The sequence below is a fragment of the Notamacropus eugenii genome, chromosome 4, assembly GCF_028372415.1.
Source record: "Notamacropus eugenii isolate mMacEug1 chromosome 4, mMacEug1.pri_v2, whole genome shotgun sequence".
Classification (NCBI taxonomy): Eukaryota; Metazoa; Chordata; class Mammalia; order Diprotodontia; family Macropodidae; genus Notamacropus; species Notamacropus eugenii.
Genome location: NC_092875.1, coordinates 425,660,236 through 425,672,297, shown reverse-complemented (window position 1 = coordinate 425,672,297; position 12,062 = coordinate 425,660,236). Strand labels below are relative to the sequence as shown.

Here is a 12,062-nt window from a genome sequence, read left to right as displayed (position 1 = left end):
GTATTATATGTATATATGTATGTATATGTATATATGTTGCCATATATATGAACATTTTGCTCCAGACCTGTCATTTCACTGTTACTTCCACTTGACTTCTGCCTTCACCCATCTCCTGGTATACATTTACAAAGGTATCTCTGTTGTTCTGTCTCTTTCCTTGGCTGCTGCATTCATTTACCCCTACAGCATTTCTATTGTCTAGTGTGTTTGAGAAGTAAATAATCTCTTCATATCTGGTTTTCTTCCTAAGAATATTTCAAATGCTTCTTTATTATCAAATCTCTAATTTTTTTCATTTATGGTTAACCAACATTTCCAGGGTGGGTCCTCCTGGGTTCCAATACTCTCCAGAATATATTATTCCAGTCCTTCTTGCATTTTCTGATGGATAAAGAATAGTGTAGAGGGGGTGAAGCCAAGATGCTAGAGTAGCAGCACACACTTTCTAGAGCACTTCCCCAAAGCCCAGCCAAACACCTGTAAAAAATGCCTCTAAATAAATCTGGAGCAGCAGAACCCACAGAATGAAGGAGTGAAGCAAACTCCTGCCCAAGACAGCCTGGAAGATCACTGGGAAGTGTCTATCTCGCCCTGCTGGGGTCAGGGCACAGTTCAGTATGGGCCACACCAGCACAGACAGGACCTGAGCAGGCCTTGAGGAGACTGCATCTCTCACACCTGTGGCAGTTTCCAGACTTCAGGACCCCAAAATGCCCAGGTCAAATTGGAAGATCAGTGCAAAAAGCCTGTGGGACCACTGCAGGAAAATGGAGTGGTCTGGGCCCTAGCCCTAAGGCAGCTGAGGAGGGAGGGAACAAAGGAACCCTCAGCAGCCACAGCAGTAGAAGGTGCAGAGTCAGCGACTGTTTCTGGAGCTCTAGGTCCCACAGATTGTGGGGAGATCTAGCGGCTGATAGTACATCCCCCACCCCCACTACAAGCACAGAACTATCAAGTAAATGTCTGGAGAAATAAGCAAAAACTGGAAAAAGAATCAGACTATAGAATCTTACTTTGGTGACAAGGAGGACCAAAGCATGCAAACAGAAGAAAAAAAAAAGTTAAAGTACCTCCATCAAAAGCCTCCAAGAAAAATATGAATTGGTCTCAGACCATGAAAGAGCTCAAAAAGGATTTTGAAAATCACTTAAGATAAGTAGCAAAAATTGGGACGAGTGACACAAGAAAATCATGATAAGTGAGTCAAAAGCTTGCTAAAAGCGACCCAAAAAAATGCTGAAGAAAATAACACTTTGAAAAATAGACTAACCCAAATGGCAAAAGAGATCCAAGAAGCCAATGAGGAAAAGAATGCCCTAAAAAACAGAATTGACCAGAGAGAAAAGGAGATCCAAAAGCTCACTGAAGAAAATAATTCCTTAAAGATTAGAATGGAGCAGATGGAAGCTAATGATTTTATGAAAAATCAAGAAATTATAAAACAAAACCAAAGGAATTAAAAAATAGCAGATAATGTGAATATCTCATTGGAAAAACAACTGACCTGGAAAATAGAACCAGAAGAGACAATTTAAAAATTATGGAACTACCTGACAGCCATGATCAAAAAAAGAGCCTAGACATCATCTTTCATGAAATTATCAAGGAAAACTGCCCTGATATTCTAGAACCAGAGGTTAAAATAGATATTGAAAAAATTCACCGATCACTTCCTGAAAGATCCGAAAAGAAAAACTCCTAGGAACATTGTGGCCAAATCCCAGAGTTCCCAAGTCATGGATAAAATATTGCAAAACATCTAGAAATAAATAATTCAAGCACTGTGGAAATACAATCAGGATAACACAAGATCTAGCAGCTTCTACATTAAGAGATCGAAGGGCATGGAATATGATATTCTAGAAGTCAAAGAAACTAGAAATAAAACCAAGAATCACCTACCTAGCAAAACTGAGTATAATACTTCAGGGGAAAAATGGTCTTTCAATGAAATAGAGGACTTTCAATCATTCTTGATGAAAAGACAAGAGCTGAAAAGAAAATTTGCCTTTCAAACATAAGAATCAAGAGAAGCATGAAAAGGTAAACAGGAAAGAGAAATCCTAAGGGACTTACTAAAGTTGAACTATTTACATTCCTACATGGAAAGACAATATTTGTAACTCTTGAAACTTTGTTCTGTATCTGAGTAGTTGGTGAGATTACACACACACACACACACACACACACACACACACAGCACAGGGTGAGTTGAATAGGAAGGGATCATATCTAAAACAAATGAAATTAAGGGGTGAGAGAGGAATATATTGGGAGGAGAAAGGGAGAAATGAAATGCACAAATTATCTCTCATAAAAGAGGCAAGAAAAAGACTTTTCAACAGAGGGAAAAAGTGGGGAGGTGAGAGGGAAAACGTGAAGCTTACTCTCATCACATTTGACTCAAGGAAGGAATAAAATGCACACTCATTTTGGTATGGAAACCTATTTTACAATACAGGAAAGTAGGGGAGAAGGGGATAAGCAGGGGTGGGGATGATGGAAGGAAGGGCAATGGGAGGAGGGAGCAATTAGAAGTCAGCACTCTTGGGCAGGGACAGGGTCAAAAGAGAGAATAGAAGAAATGGAAGACAAGATAAGATGGAGGGAAATATACTTAGTCTTACATAACATGACTATTATGAAAGTCATTTGCAAAACTTCCATATATAACCTATATTGAACTGCTTGCCTTCCCAGTGGGGATGGGTGGGGAGGGAGGAAGGAGGAGAAGTTGGAACTCAAAGTTTTAGGAACAACTCTTGAGTATTTTTCTTGCATACAACTGGGCAACAAGAAATACAGGTAATGGGGTATAAAAATTTATCTTGCCCTACAGGACAAAAGAGAAGATGGGGATAAAGGAAGGGAGGGATGTTGGAAGGGAGGGCAGATTGGTGGTAGGGGTAATTAGAATGCTTGCACTTTGGGGTGGGGGGAGGGGAAAGATGGGGAGAAAATTTGGAACTCAAAATTTTGTGGAAATGAATGTTGAAAACTTAAAATAAATAAATTTTTTAAAAAAAGAGGAGATGGGGATAAGGGAAGGGAGGGGTGTGATAGAAGGGAGGGAAGATTGGGGGAAGGGGTAATCATAATGCACAATGTCTTGGGGTGGGGGGAGGGGAGAGATGGGGAGAAAACTCAAAATCTTGTGGAAACTAAAAATAAATAAATAATTTTAAAAAAAGGAAATCCCAAATGGGGTCACAAAGAGATGGACAACTGAAAAACACTGAACAAAATATAATTAAAAGGGTTGCAAAATATACCACCAGCGACATGTATAAACAGAGAAGGTGGGCTGATAATGTCTCAGAAGTGGAGAGTAACAGATGGAGAATTCCAATGCTACCCTGGAATATGAGAAATATTAAAAGAACCTCCAACATGTTAAAAAAAAAGAATAGTCTAGTGGTTACTCACATTCCTTTTTCTTTTTTATTTGTAGGTCTTTCTCCTGATTGCTTATAGAACTTGTTGTTTCTTAATTGAACTATTAGATTTAACCTCTGTATGCCTTGTTTTTGGTTTTGTTTTGTTTCCTGGAGGCAATCTATGAATTTTTTCATTTGGTATTTTGTTATCTATTTGCAGAAATGCTGGGCAGTTCTCTTATTTCCCGAATTTACAATCATTAAAGATTTTTGTTCTAGGGCTTCTTCTGAGGGATCTATGATCCTTAAGTTATCTCTCCACAGCCTGTCTTCAAGATCAACATGCTTTTCTGGAATAGTCAGTGTATTTTCTTTAATGTTCTTGATTTTTGCTTCTCCTCTTCTAGGTTGTTCTTCACTTCTGTGAATTTGTATTCCCAATCAATTATTTTCTCTTGTTGCTTTTGGTAAGACTTGCCATTGTAGATTCCTTTTTTAAAATTCTGCCCTTTATTTTTGTTGTGCAGATCATAAATACCATTCTAATAATTTTCATTTTTCATTTAAAGCATTCAAGAACATTGTGTAGTGCTTCCATGTTCTGCTCAAATTTCATAGGGTCCTCTGTCGTATAAAGTATATCATTTTCCTTTGTTTTGTAGTATTTATTTAGATGCATGAACTCATTTACCATTGTCAGTGTTTTCCCTATCGATTTATGTGCTTATGTTCAAGGACTCTGAGTTTTCTTTCTCTTGATATCTTTGCTAATTTCAGTCCTCCCCCCGCTACCCTCCCCTGCCACACACACATTTATTTTCCAATATTGTTCACTGGCTGACTCCCTGCTCTGATGGTGGTTTCCTTTGGGGCTGGATCTCAAAGCATCTCATCCTCCTCCAACACTGGGGAATTCATGGTTCACCAGCCTTGGTCTGTAACTCAAATGACTTTTGAGTGGAAAGAGCTGACCCCAGCTAGATACTGAGCCCTTTTCCCTAAAATTTACTGGAGTACAGCTCCTCATAAACATGGTGCCCTGTTCTGTCCTGCTCCCTTTGTTCCTCACTTCTTTGGCTTGTCACCAACAGTTTAGAGAGCACCATTCTGGTGTTAAGAGTTTGATTTCCACAGTTTGGGTCTCCCAAGGCTCTGGGAGAAGGGCAGGGCAAGTTGTGGTGTTAAGCTCTTTTTCCAGCCCAGATAGGTATCCTGCCCCTTTCTCTCTTTCCTGCCTCTGCTGCAGGGATGTTTTGCAGCACAGACTACATCCTTCCTCACCCCCACCCCTCTAGCAGGTTTCGGCTGTGTGGGACCAGTATGCTTGTGCCCCATCTCACTGCTTCTGTGCTTGTCCTGGCTACCTTTCAAGGCCCCAATAAGTTTCTGTCCCTGGAACACTGCTGCACCACTGGCTGGTTGTCAGGGCCCCAGCAGGCTTCTACAGCTTATAGCCAGGATCAGTCCTGGGGAGGGAGAGAGGGGAAGAGGTGTGGATTTCACATTTTTTGCTAACCCATATCTCTGGTGCTTGGGCCAGATCCTTGGACTGGGTAAGTGTAGCCTTACTGCAGGTAGCATGGGAGGTGGAGAGAGATGCTGAGTGAGCTCAGTATAGAAGTCAGTTAATTTTTTTAACCTTCTTTTGTATTCCAAGTGTTCTAAATCATGGAGAAAGCTGAAGTTGCTTTATATTTAGCATACAATATCTGTTTCGGAGAGGTCTAATCCTCCATTTTATTGATCACATGGCCTGGAATACAGTTAATAGTTTTCAGCAGTTTTTCACTTGTGCTGTGAATTCTATTGCATCGCTATCTACCGAAAAGATGACCTCTTTTGTCCAAGGGTTATTACTAATTTGAACACATGGCCCAAAGGTTTTCTGAGACCTCCAGAATATTTTTAGGGTTCATGGGGTAAAATGGCTTTGTAATATAAATTAGTTGGAGTTATAAGATTAAAGGAGGTATTAAACTGCTTAGAACAGGTATTTTGAACCTGGGGTCTGTGGATAGATTTTAGATCTGTGAACTTGGATGGGGAAAAATACATATTTATTTTCATTAACTTCTTTTTTAAAATAATATTTTATTTTTCCCCAATTATATGTTAAAACAATTTTTTAAGTTTTTAAACAAGTTTTGAGTTCCAAATTCTATCCCTCCCTTCTATCCCTTCTCCTCTCCCTGAGGCGGTAAGCAATGTGATATAGTTTATACATGTGCAACCATGTAAAATATTTCCATATTAGACTTTTTGTACAAGAAGATGAAGGAAGGGAGGGAGGAAAGGAGGAAGGAAGGAAAGAAGGAAGGAAGGAAGGAAGGAAGGAAGGAAGGAAGGAAGGAAGGAAGGAAGGAAGGAAGGAAGGAGGAAAATGTGTGTCAGTCTGTGTTCAGATAGTATCAGTTGTTTCTCTGGAGGTAGATAGCATGCTTCATCATGAGTTCTTTCGGATTGTCTTGGGTCATTCTATTGCTGAAAATAGCTAAATCATTCACAGTTCTTCATTGTACATTATTGACGTTTACTATGTACAATGTTATCCTGGTTCCATTCATTTTATTTTGCATCAGTTCATGTAAGTCTTTCCAGGTTTATTTTCATTAATCTCTAATTAAAATTTAAGTTTTCCTTCAGTTACTTTAAAACATAATTCTGAGATGAGGGAAGGGTCCTTAGGCTGTACTAGACTCCACAAGAGCTCCAAGTCACAAAAATAGTGAAGAAACCCTGACTCAACGGCTATATCAAGAGGGAGCAAGTGAACCATGAAGTGTTCCTTTCTGAGATCCTTCCAAAAATTATCTAGATCTAAAGTAGTTACTTTGGGAAATCAGTAAATAAAGGCTCCCAATGGTCTTTTCAATTAGTATACACCTAAGAACCAAAAGAAGACAGAAGGAAAGAGGTCATCTTGTTTGAACCCTTTGGTATCATCTGAAGAGCACTGGGACAAGAAATATGATGGGGTTTTAAAGTACTCCAAAAAATCTAGATAGTTCCTACTCCCAAGGAGCTCAAATTCAAATCTGGGGAGTCAGCACATAAAAGAGAGTTCAGCATTGACTTTTGTATTAACTTTTGTAGATGTAAGCAAGTACTTCATGGCACATGTTGATGGTAGCCTCAATTTCTTGACAGCAGTTTTATACTAGAAGGATCTCCATTAGAAGTCTATTACATTTGTTAAAAGAAGACTCATCAGCTCCTACCCAGATTACAGCAACCACTTCCAAACTGATCTCTCTTGCCTCAGGTCTCTCTCACCAGTGATTCTGTTCAAGTTCAGATTTGACTATGACGTTTCTTTATTCAATCAACTTCAGTGGCTTATTATTCTTTCCAAAATCAAATGGAACTTCCTCTGTTTAGTTTTAAAAGCACTTTTCCAAGGGAAAAAAAAGAAAAGAAAGGAAAAAAAAAACTCTTTACAAACTTACAAATTGGCCTCAACCTATCTCTCCAGTTTCATTGTATATTCCTCATATGTATGAAGTGTTCAGGAGGACTAGCACTTCTGTTGTGACAGCTTGCCAAGTCCATTTCAGAACTGCTAATCCACCTTTGATGTCTACCAGGCACTCAACTTGCACCTGTGACTCCAATAAGCTGTACAATATGCAGTGGCCATACCCCAGTAAGCCATCTTGGTAGATGAACTAAACCAGGTTGAGGGTAACTGACAGAAAACTAGTTGGTGAATCAAGAGGGTGTTTACCTTAAGCATGTGAAGACTTCCCTGAAGGAATGAGCAGATGAGAAACATTTGTCCCCATGGGCATGAAGGAGGCTGAAGTAAGTGTTGTGGAGCACTAAGAGTTTGGCATCCCAGGTCATCACCAGTCATTTTGACTTTTGTCTTGCCACTGGATTTGAACGACTCTGGAAGAGTGAGGCTGATGACTTTGTGTAACTCTGTGTAGTAAGAAATGATTATTAATAACCACCAAGGCTTCAGGAAGTCTGAGTTAGAGATAACTTCTTTGTCCAGGGCTTACATGATGTTGCTAGCAGCCCCTAGCAGCAAGGTTTATATACCCTGAAGGGTATATAAACTGTGAGCCCCACCACCATCATTGTCTTTATTCTAAGAGAGAAGGCCAAGTGACCAACCTGCTGGCCTTACTAATAAAATGATTAAATCATCCAGAAACTATGTTTCTCAAACCTTTTTAACTATACATCTGCCTCATTTAAATCTAATTCCCAAGCAAGTCAATACATCACCTATGATGTCACTGGTCCTCTTTGAAAGCAAAGGACAAAAAACAGCAACAAATAACACACACACACGCACACACACACACAAACTCCTCCTTCTGTGACCTCTTTCCTTCACACATGGATCCTCCATCTCCCACCTTTCTATTGGAAACAGACTTAGGATTGTTGTCCCATACTCCTAAAAGTCTTTCTCACCTTTTTCCTCTAGCTCCTTTGCCCCCCAAGTCCTCACTGCTTACATATAGTAACTGCTTAATAATTGTACATCAAATGAAATTCATTACCAGGAAGATGAAATCCAAGATAAGATAAGAAATATTGAGAGAACACATGACCGCTTTGAATGAATTTGTTTCCATGCTGAGATAATGACATTGCAAAATGAGTGAATAAATTAATGAATGAATGAAACATATGTACAAAACACTATGCTAAGCCCTGGGGATATAAACAGAAAATTAAAGCCCTCCCTGTTCTCCAGGAGTCTCTTCTTTACGAGTGCTAAAGGAAATTTCAGTTGTGATTGGACTACTACCAGTCATCTCTAATCATGGAAAAGAGAAGGGCTACGGGACTAGGAATTACTTCCAAAACCATCACGGGAAAGTGTATTCTAACACTTTGATCAGTGAGTTAGATACCAATAGCCTTTACAATTCTCAAAAGATTAATCAAAAGGATTGAGCACTCAGAAAAAGAAGCAATGACCAACAGCAGCCATTAGGGGCTCAAGTCAGGTCAATTTCCTTTCTAAATGGGTTTGCAATGAAAGAAATAGATACAGGTGAAGGTCACCTTTCCAAATTTTCTCTTCTCCCCTTAATCTTAGGATTAGTGTGCCCCAACTTCAAAAAGGTAATCGAAAATCTCTACATCTTTGGAGCAAAACGGAAAAATATTGAACACTGAATGTGGATATTAGTAGCTGGTGGATTAATACTTAAAGAGACATATTCAGAAGGCTGATTACAGGCATGTTTCCCAGATGTGGGCAGGAAAGGGCACTCCAGAAGTACAGTTACCCTTTCTATATCAACTTTGCCCATCACGGTTTCCAACAGATCACAGGTCAGCATAAGAAATTAAATGGGAATTTGGGGGGAGTTTTGCAGAAGCCACAGATAGCACCACAAGGTCAGCAGATGACACGGAAAAAGTTTAGAAACTCAGGAACGCATAAAATGTATGTATAGTATGTATAGGCATGTTCAGCACATTTCATTCAGGTATCCACTCAGGGTTTGTTTGTTTTTTTTTTTATTTAGAAGGAAAACATTTATTAAATATCAGCCATCAAGGGCATTTTTTATTTACCAAATGAAAGTAAAGCTTAATTGCATTTAGATTTTTATTAAATCAGCACCTTAGTTTTACTTTAAAGTACAGATTTTCAAAAATATGACACAAAATACAATTTTTGAGACATTAGGGTATGCCCGAATGGCTAATGGTATGACTTATTGAACTGATATTAACATGGAGGGAATTCCAGGGGTACCCAGCAGGGCTTAACCCTGACCTTTGCCCTTCTTAGTATTTTAACCAATAACTTAGATTGAGACAGAATAACTGCTCATCCTTATATGGGTTTTAAGGTTTTAAAAGTGCTTTCCTGGTACGTTGTCTCTGTCTCTCTCTCTCTATGTATATGTACATATATATTAATATATATGACTGTATACACACCTATGTATGTGTATGTATATAAAATACGTATGTAAAATAAAACAGAATAAAATAAAATAAAATAGATGTACACGTCCTGGTCTCTCTCCTCCCGCCCCACCCCCCCCTCCGCTCCCCCCGCCCCTCCCTCCGCTCCCCCCGCCCCCCCCTCCGCTCCCCCCCCGCCCCCCCCTCCGCTCTCCCCGCCCCCCCTCCGCTCTCCCCGCCCCCCCCCGCTCCCCCCACCCCCCCCTCCGCTCCCCCCGCCCCCCCCTCCGCTCCCCACGCCCCCCCCTCCGCTCTCTCCACGCCCCCCCCCCGCCCCCGCGCCTGGCCCCACCCGGAAGCCAGCCCCACCCCCACGCCCCCGGTGCCCCGGCCTCCATCTGCTTCCCGGCCCCGCGCTTCCTCCCCCCGGGCTGCCCCGGAGCCAGCATGCTCCCCTTGAAGAGGACCGCCTGCCGGAAGGCCTTGGGCTCCCTGGGCCTGCTCGCGGCCTTGTACCTGCTGCGGCGGTTTCTGGAAGCCGGGCTGGCGCTCCAGGCGTGCCCCCCGCGGGCCCGGCCCGGGCTCGGCGGCTGCAGGCCCCGCGGAGAGAAGGGGCCGCCCGCGTGGGACGTGGAGGTGTCCAACTGCACGGCCGACGCGCGGGTGCTGCGGCAGGCCTGGGTGGGCCGCGGGCCAACGCACATCCGCCAGTTCATGCTGCACCGCCACTGCCGCTACTTCCCCATGCTGCACAACCACCCCGAGAAGTGCTCGGGCCACGTGCACCTGCTGCTGGCCGTCAAGTCCAGCCTGGCCCGGGCCGACCGGCGCGAGGCCATCCGGCAGACGTGGGGCCGCGAGGCCGAGGCCCGGGGCGGCCGCGGGGCCGTGCGCACGCTCTTCCTGCTGGGCAGCAACCTGAGGGACAAGGCGCGGGACCCCTACGCCTACCTGGTGGGCCTCGAGGACCGCCTCTACCGCGACATCCTGCAGTGGGACTTCCTGGACAGCTTCTTCAACCTGACCCTGAAGGAGGTGAACTTCCTCCGCTGGCTGGAGCTCTTCTGCCCCCGCGTCAGCTTCATCTTCAAGGGCGACGACGACGTCTTCGTCAGCCCCGCCAACCTGCTGCAGTTCCTGGAGGAGCGCAGCCCCCGGGAGGACCTCCTGCTGGGCCACGTGCTGTACGGCGCGCGGCCCATCCGCCGCCAGCGGAGCAAGTACTACGTGCCCAGGCCGCTGTACAACCGGAGCTTCTACCCGCCCTACGTGGCCGGAGGCGGCTACCTCCTGAGCCGGAGGGTGGCCCACCGCCTGCACGTGGCCTCGCAGAGCCTCGAGCTCTACCCCATCGACGACGTCTTCCTGGGCATGTGCCTGAGGGTGCTGCCCATGTCCCCCACGCCCCACCCGGGCTTCAAGTCCTTCGGCATCGCGCCCTCGGGGAAGAGCCCCCTGAACCGGGACCCCTGCGTGTTCCGCTCCATGATGATGGTGCACCGGCTGCAGCCGGAGGAGCTGCTGGAGATGTGGGAGCGGGTCCACGGCCGCCTCAACTGCTCCCGCCTGGTGGGCTTCTACGGCCCTGAGGCCCGGGAGGAGGCCAGGCCGCGGGGGCGCGTGCGCGGGGTGGTCGCGGTGTGCGTTCTCATGTGCCTGACTTTGGTCTGGGCGCGGCAGTAGGGCCCGAAGGCCGGGCCGGGCCGGGCCAGGGGCGCTGTGCGGGCGGGCTCGGCCGGGCCGGGCCGGGCATGGGCTCGGCCTGGTGCCGAGGGAGAGCCTGAAAAGAAGGGGCGCCCCAGAAGTCCGACGATCCAGGCCGGCAGAAGAATTAAATGGGAATCTGGGGGGAGTTGTGCTCAAGCCACAGATGGCACAGAAAAAGTTTGGAAACTCAGACATGCATAGTACCGTATTGTGTAATGTCAGCGTATTTTGTCTTTGAATGCCATAAATGTACACAGTTTCTGTTGGAGAGTTAGCAAGTGACACTCAGAGGTAAATACTTTTACTTAACGCCGACCTGCATATGGCCTGTGACCAAGTATTTAACCCAAATTTTATATTAAAGTACTGTACACTCTGTAAAAGAAATGACTTCTCTGGGAGGAGGGGAGGGCCAGAAAATTGTATGCGGAGTTTCCAGATTGATATGGAAGGGATTACTGCACAGTGGAAAGGTCCGTCTGGATCATCTTAAGCATCTCTTGGGCTGTTCACGGCTTCCCTGGTTCTTTGGAGCTGATGGCCTTTGGGATGACCTGCACCCATAAAGCCCCACAGCCAGGTCTAGAGTTCTGGCCCTTACCTAAATCAGTTGATTTAGACATCAACTTTTTAAGGAGATCTATCTTTTATCCAGAATTGGACCTCTTCCTGAGTTGGAGTTACAGAATAGAAGTGGATGGGTAATGGCCCAGGGGCCAGAGGGAACACATTAGGTCTGCTTCCTGACCACTGGACATGCAGATATTCCAGTTCTAATGAAATGTGGCCAGTGTGACATGAAAATTGGTTTTGCAGTTTGAGTGCATGTACCAGCCTGGAGAGAGTCCTAGCAGAGAAAACCCTGAGAAGGCCTTGTAAGCCTCAGTCACCACTAGACCTTTACTGTGGCCTATCACCTATACTTACTGAACTGTCCACCTGCACTCGACATACTCAGAGATGCCCTTTCATCCCCTACTCCATACTCTAAGTGCTAACACATCTGGATGTGTATGCTTCTAGATGTCCACGTGGCTGGCAAGTGTACATGGTTGGTATAATCCTGACTTCTTACGCTCTGGGCAAGATTCT

At 44.4% G+C, this 12,062-nt stretch overlaps 1 protein-coding gene across 1 annotated transcript; it reads left to right on the top strand.

Moving 5' to 3' along the window:
* Positions 1-9,704: 9,704 nt before the first annotated feature.
* LOC140501840 (UDP-GlcNAc:betaGal beta-1,3-N-acetylglucosaminyltransferase 7-like) lies at positions 9,705-11,351 on the top strand. The gene has a single exon (XM_072605839.1). It carries the CDS (start codon positions 9,711-9,713, stop codon positions 10,944-10,946), a length of 1,236 nt encoding a protein of 411 aa, XP_072461940.1. The 5' UTR covers positions 9,705-9,710; the 3' UTR covers positions 10,947-11,351.
* The last annotated feature ends 711 nt before the right edge of the window (positions 11,352-12,062 follow it).

Coding starts and splice junctions, on each gene's coding strand:
- LOC140501840 (XM_072605839.1), top strand. CDS start 9,711: ATGCTCCCCTTGAAGAGGACCGCCTGCCGGAAGGCCTTGGGCTCCCTG.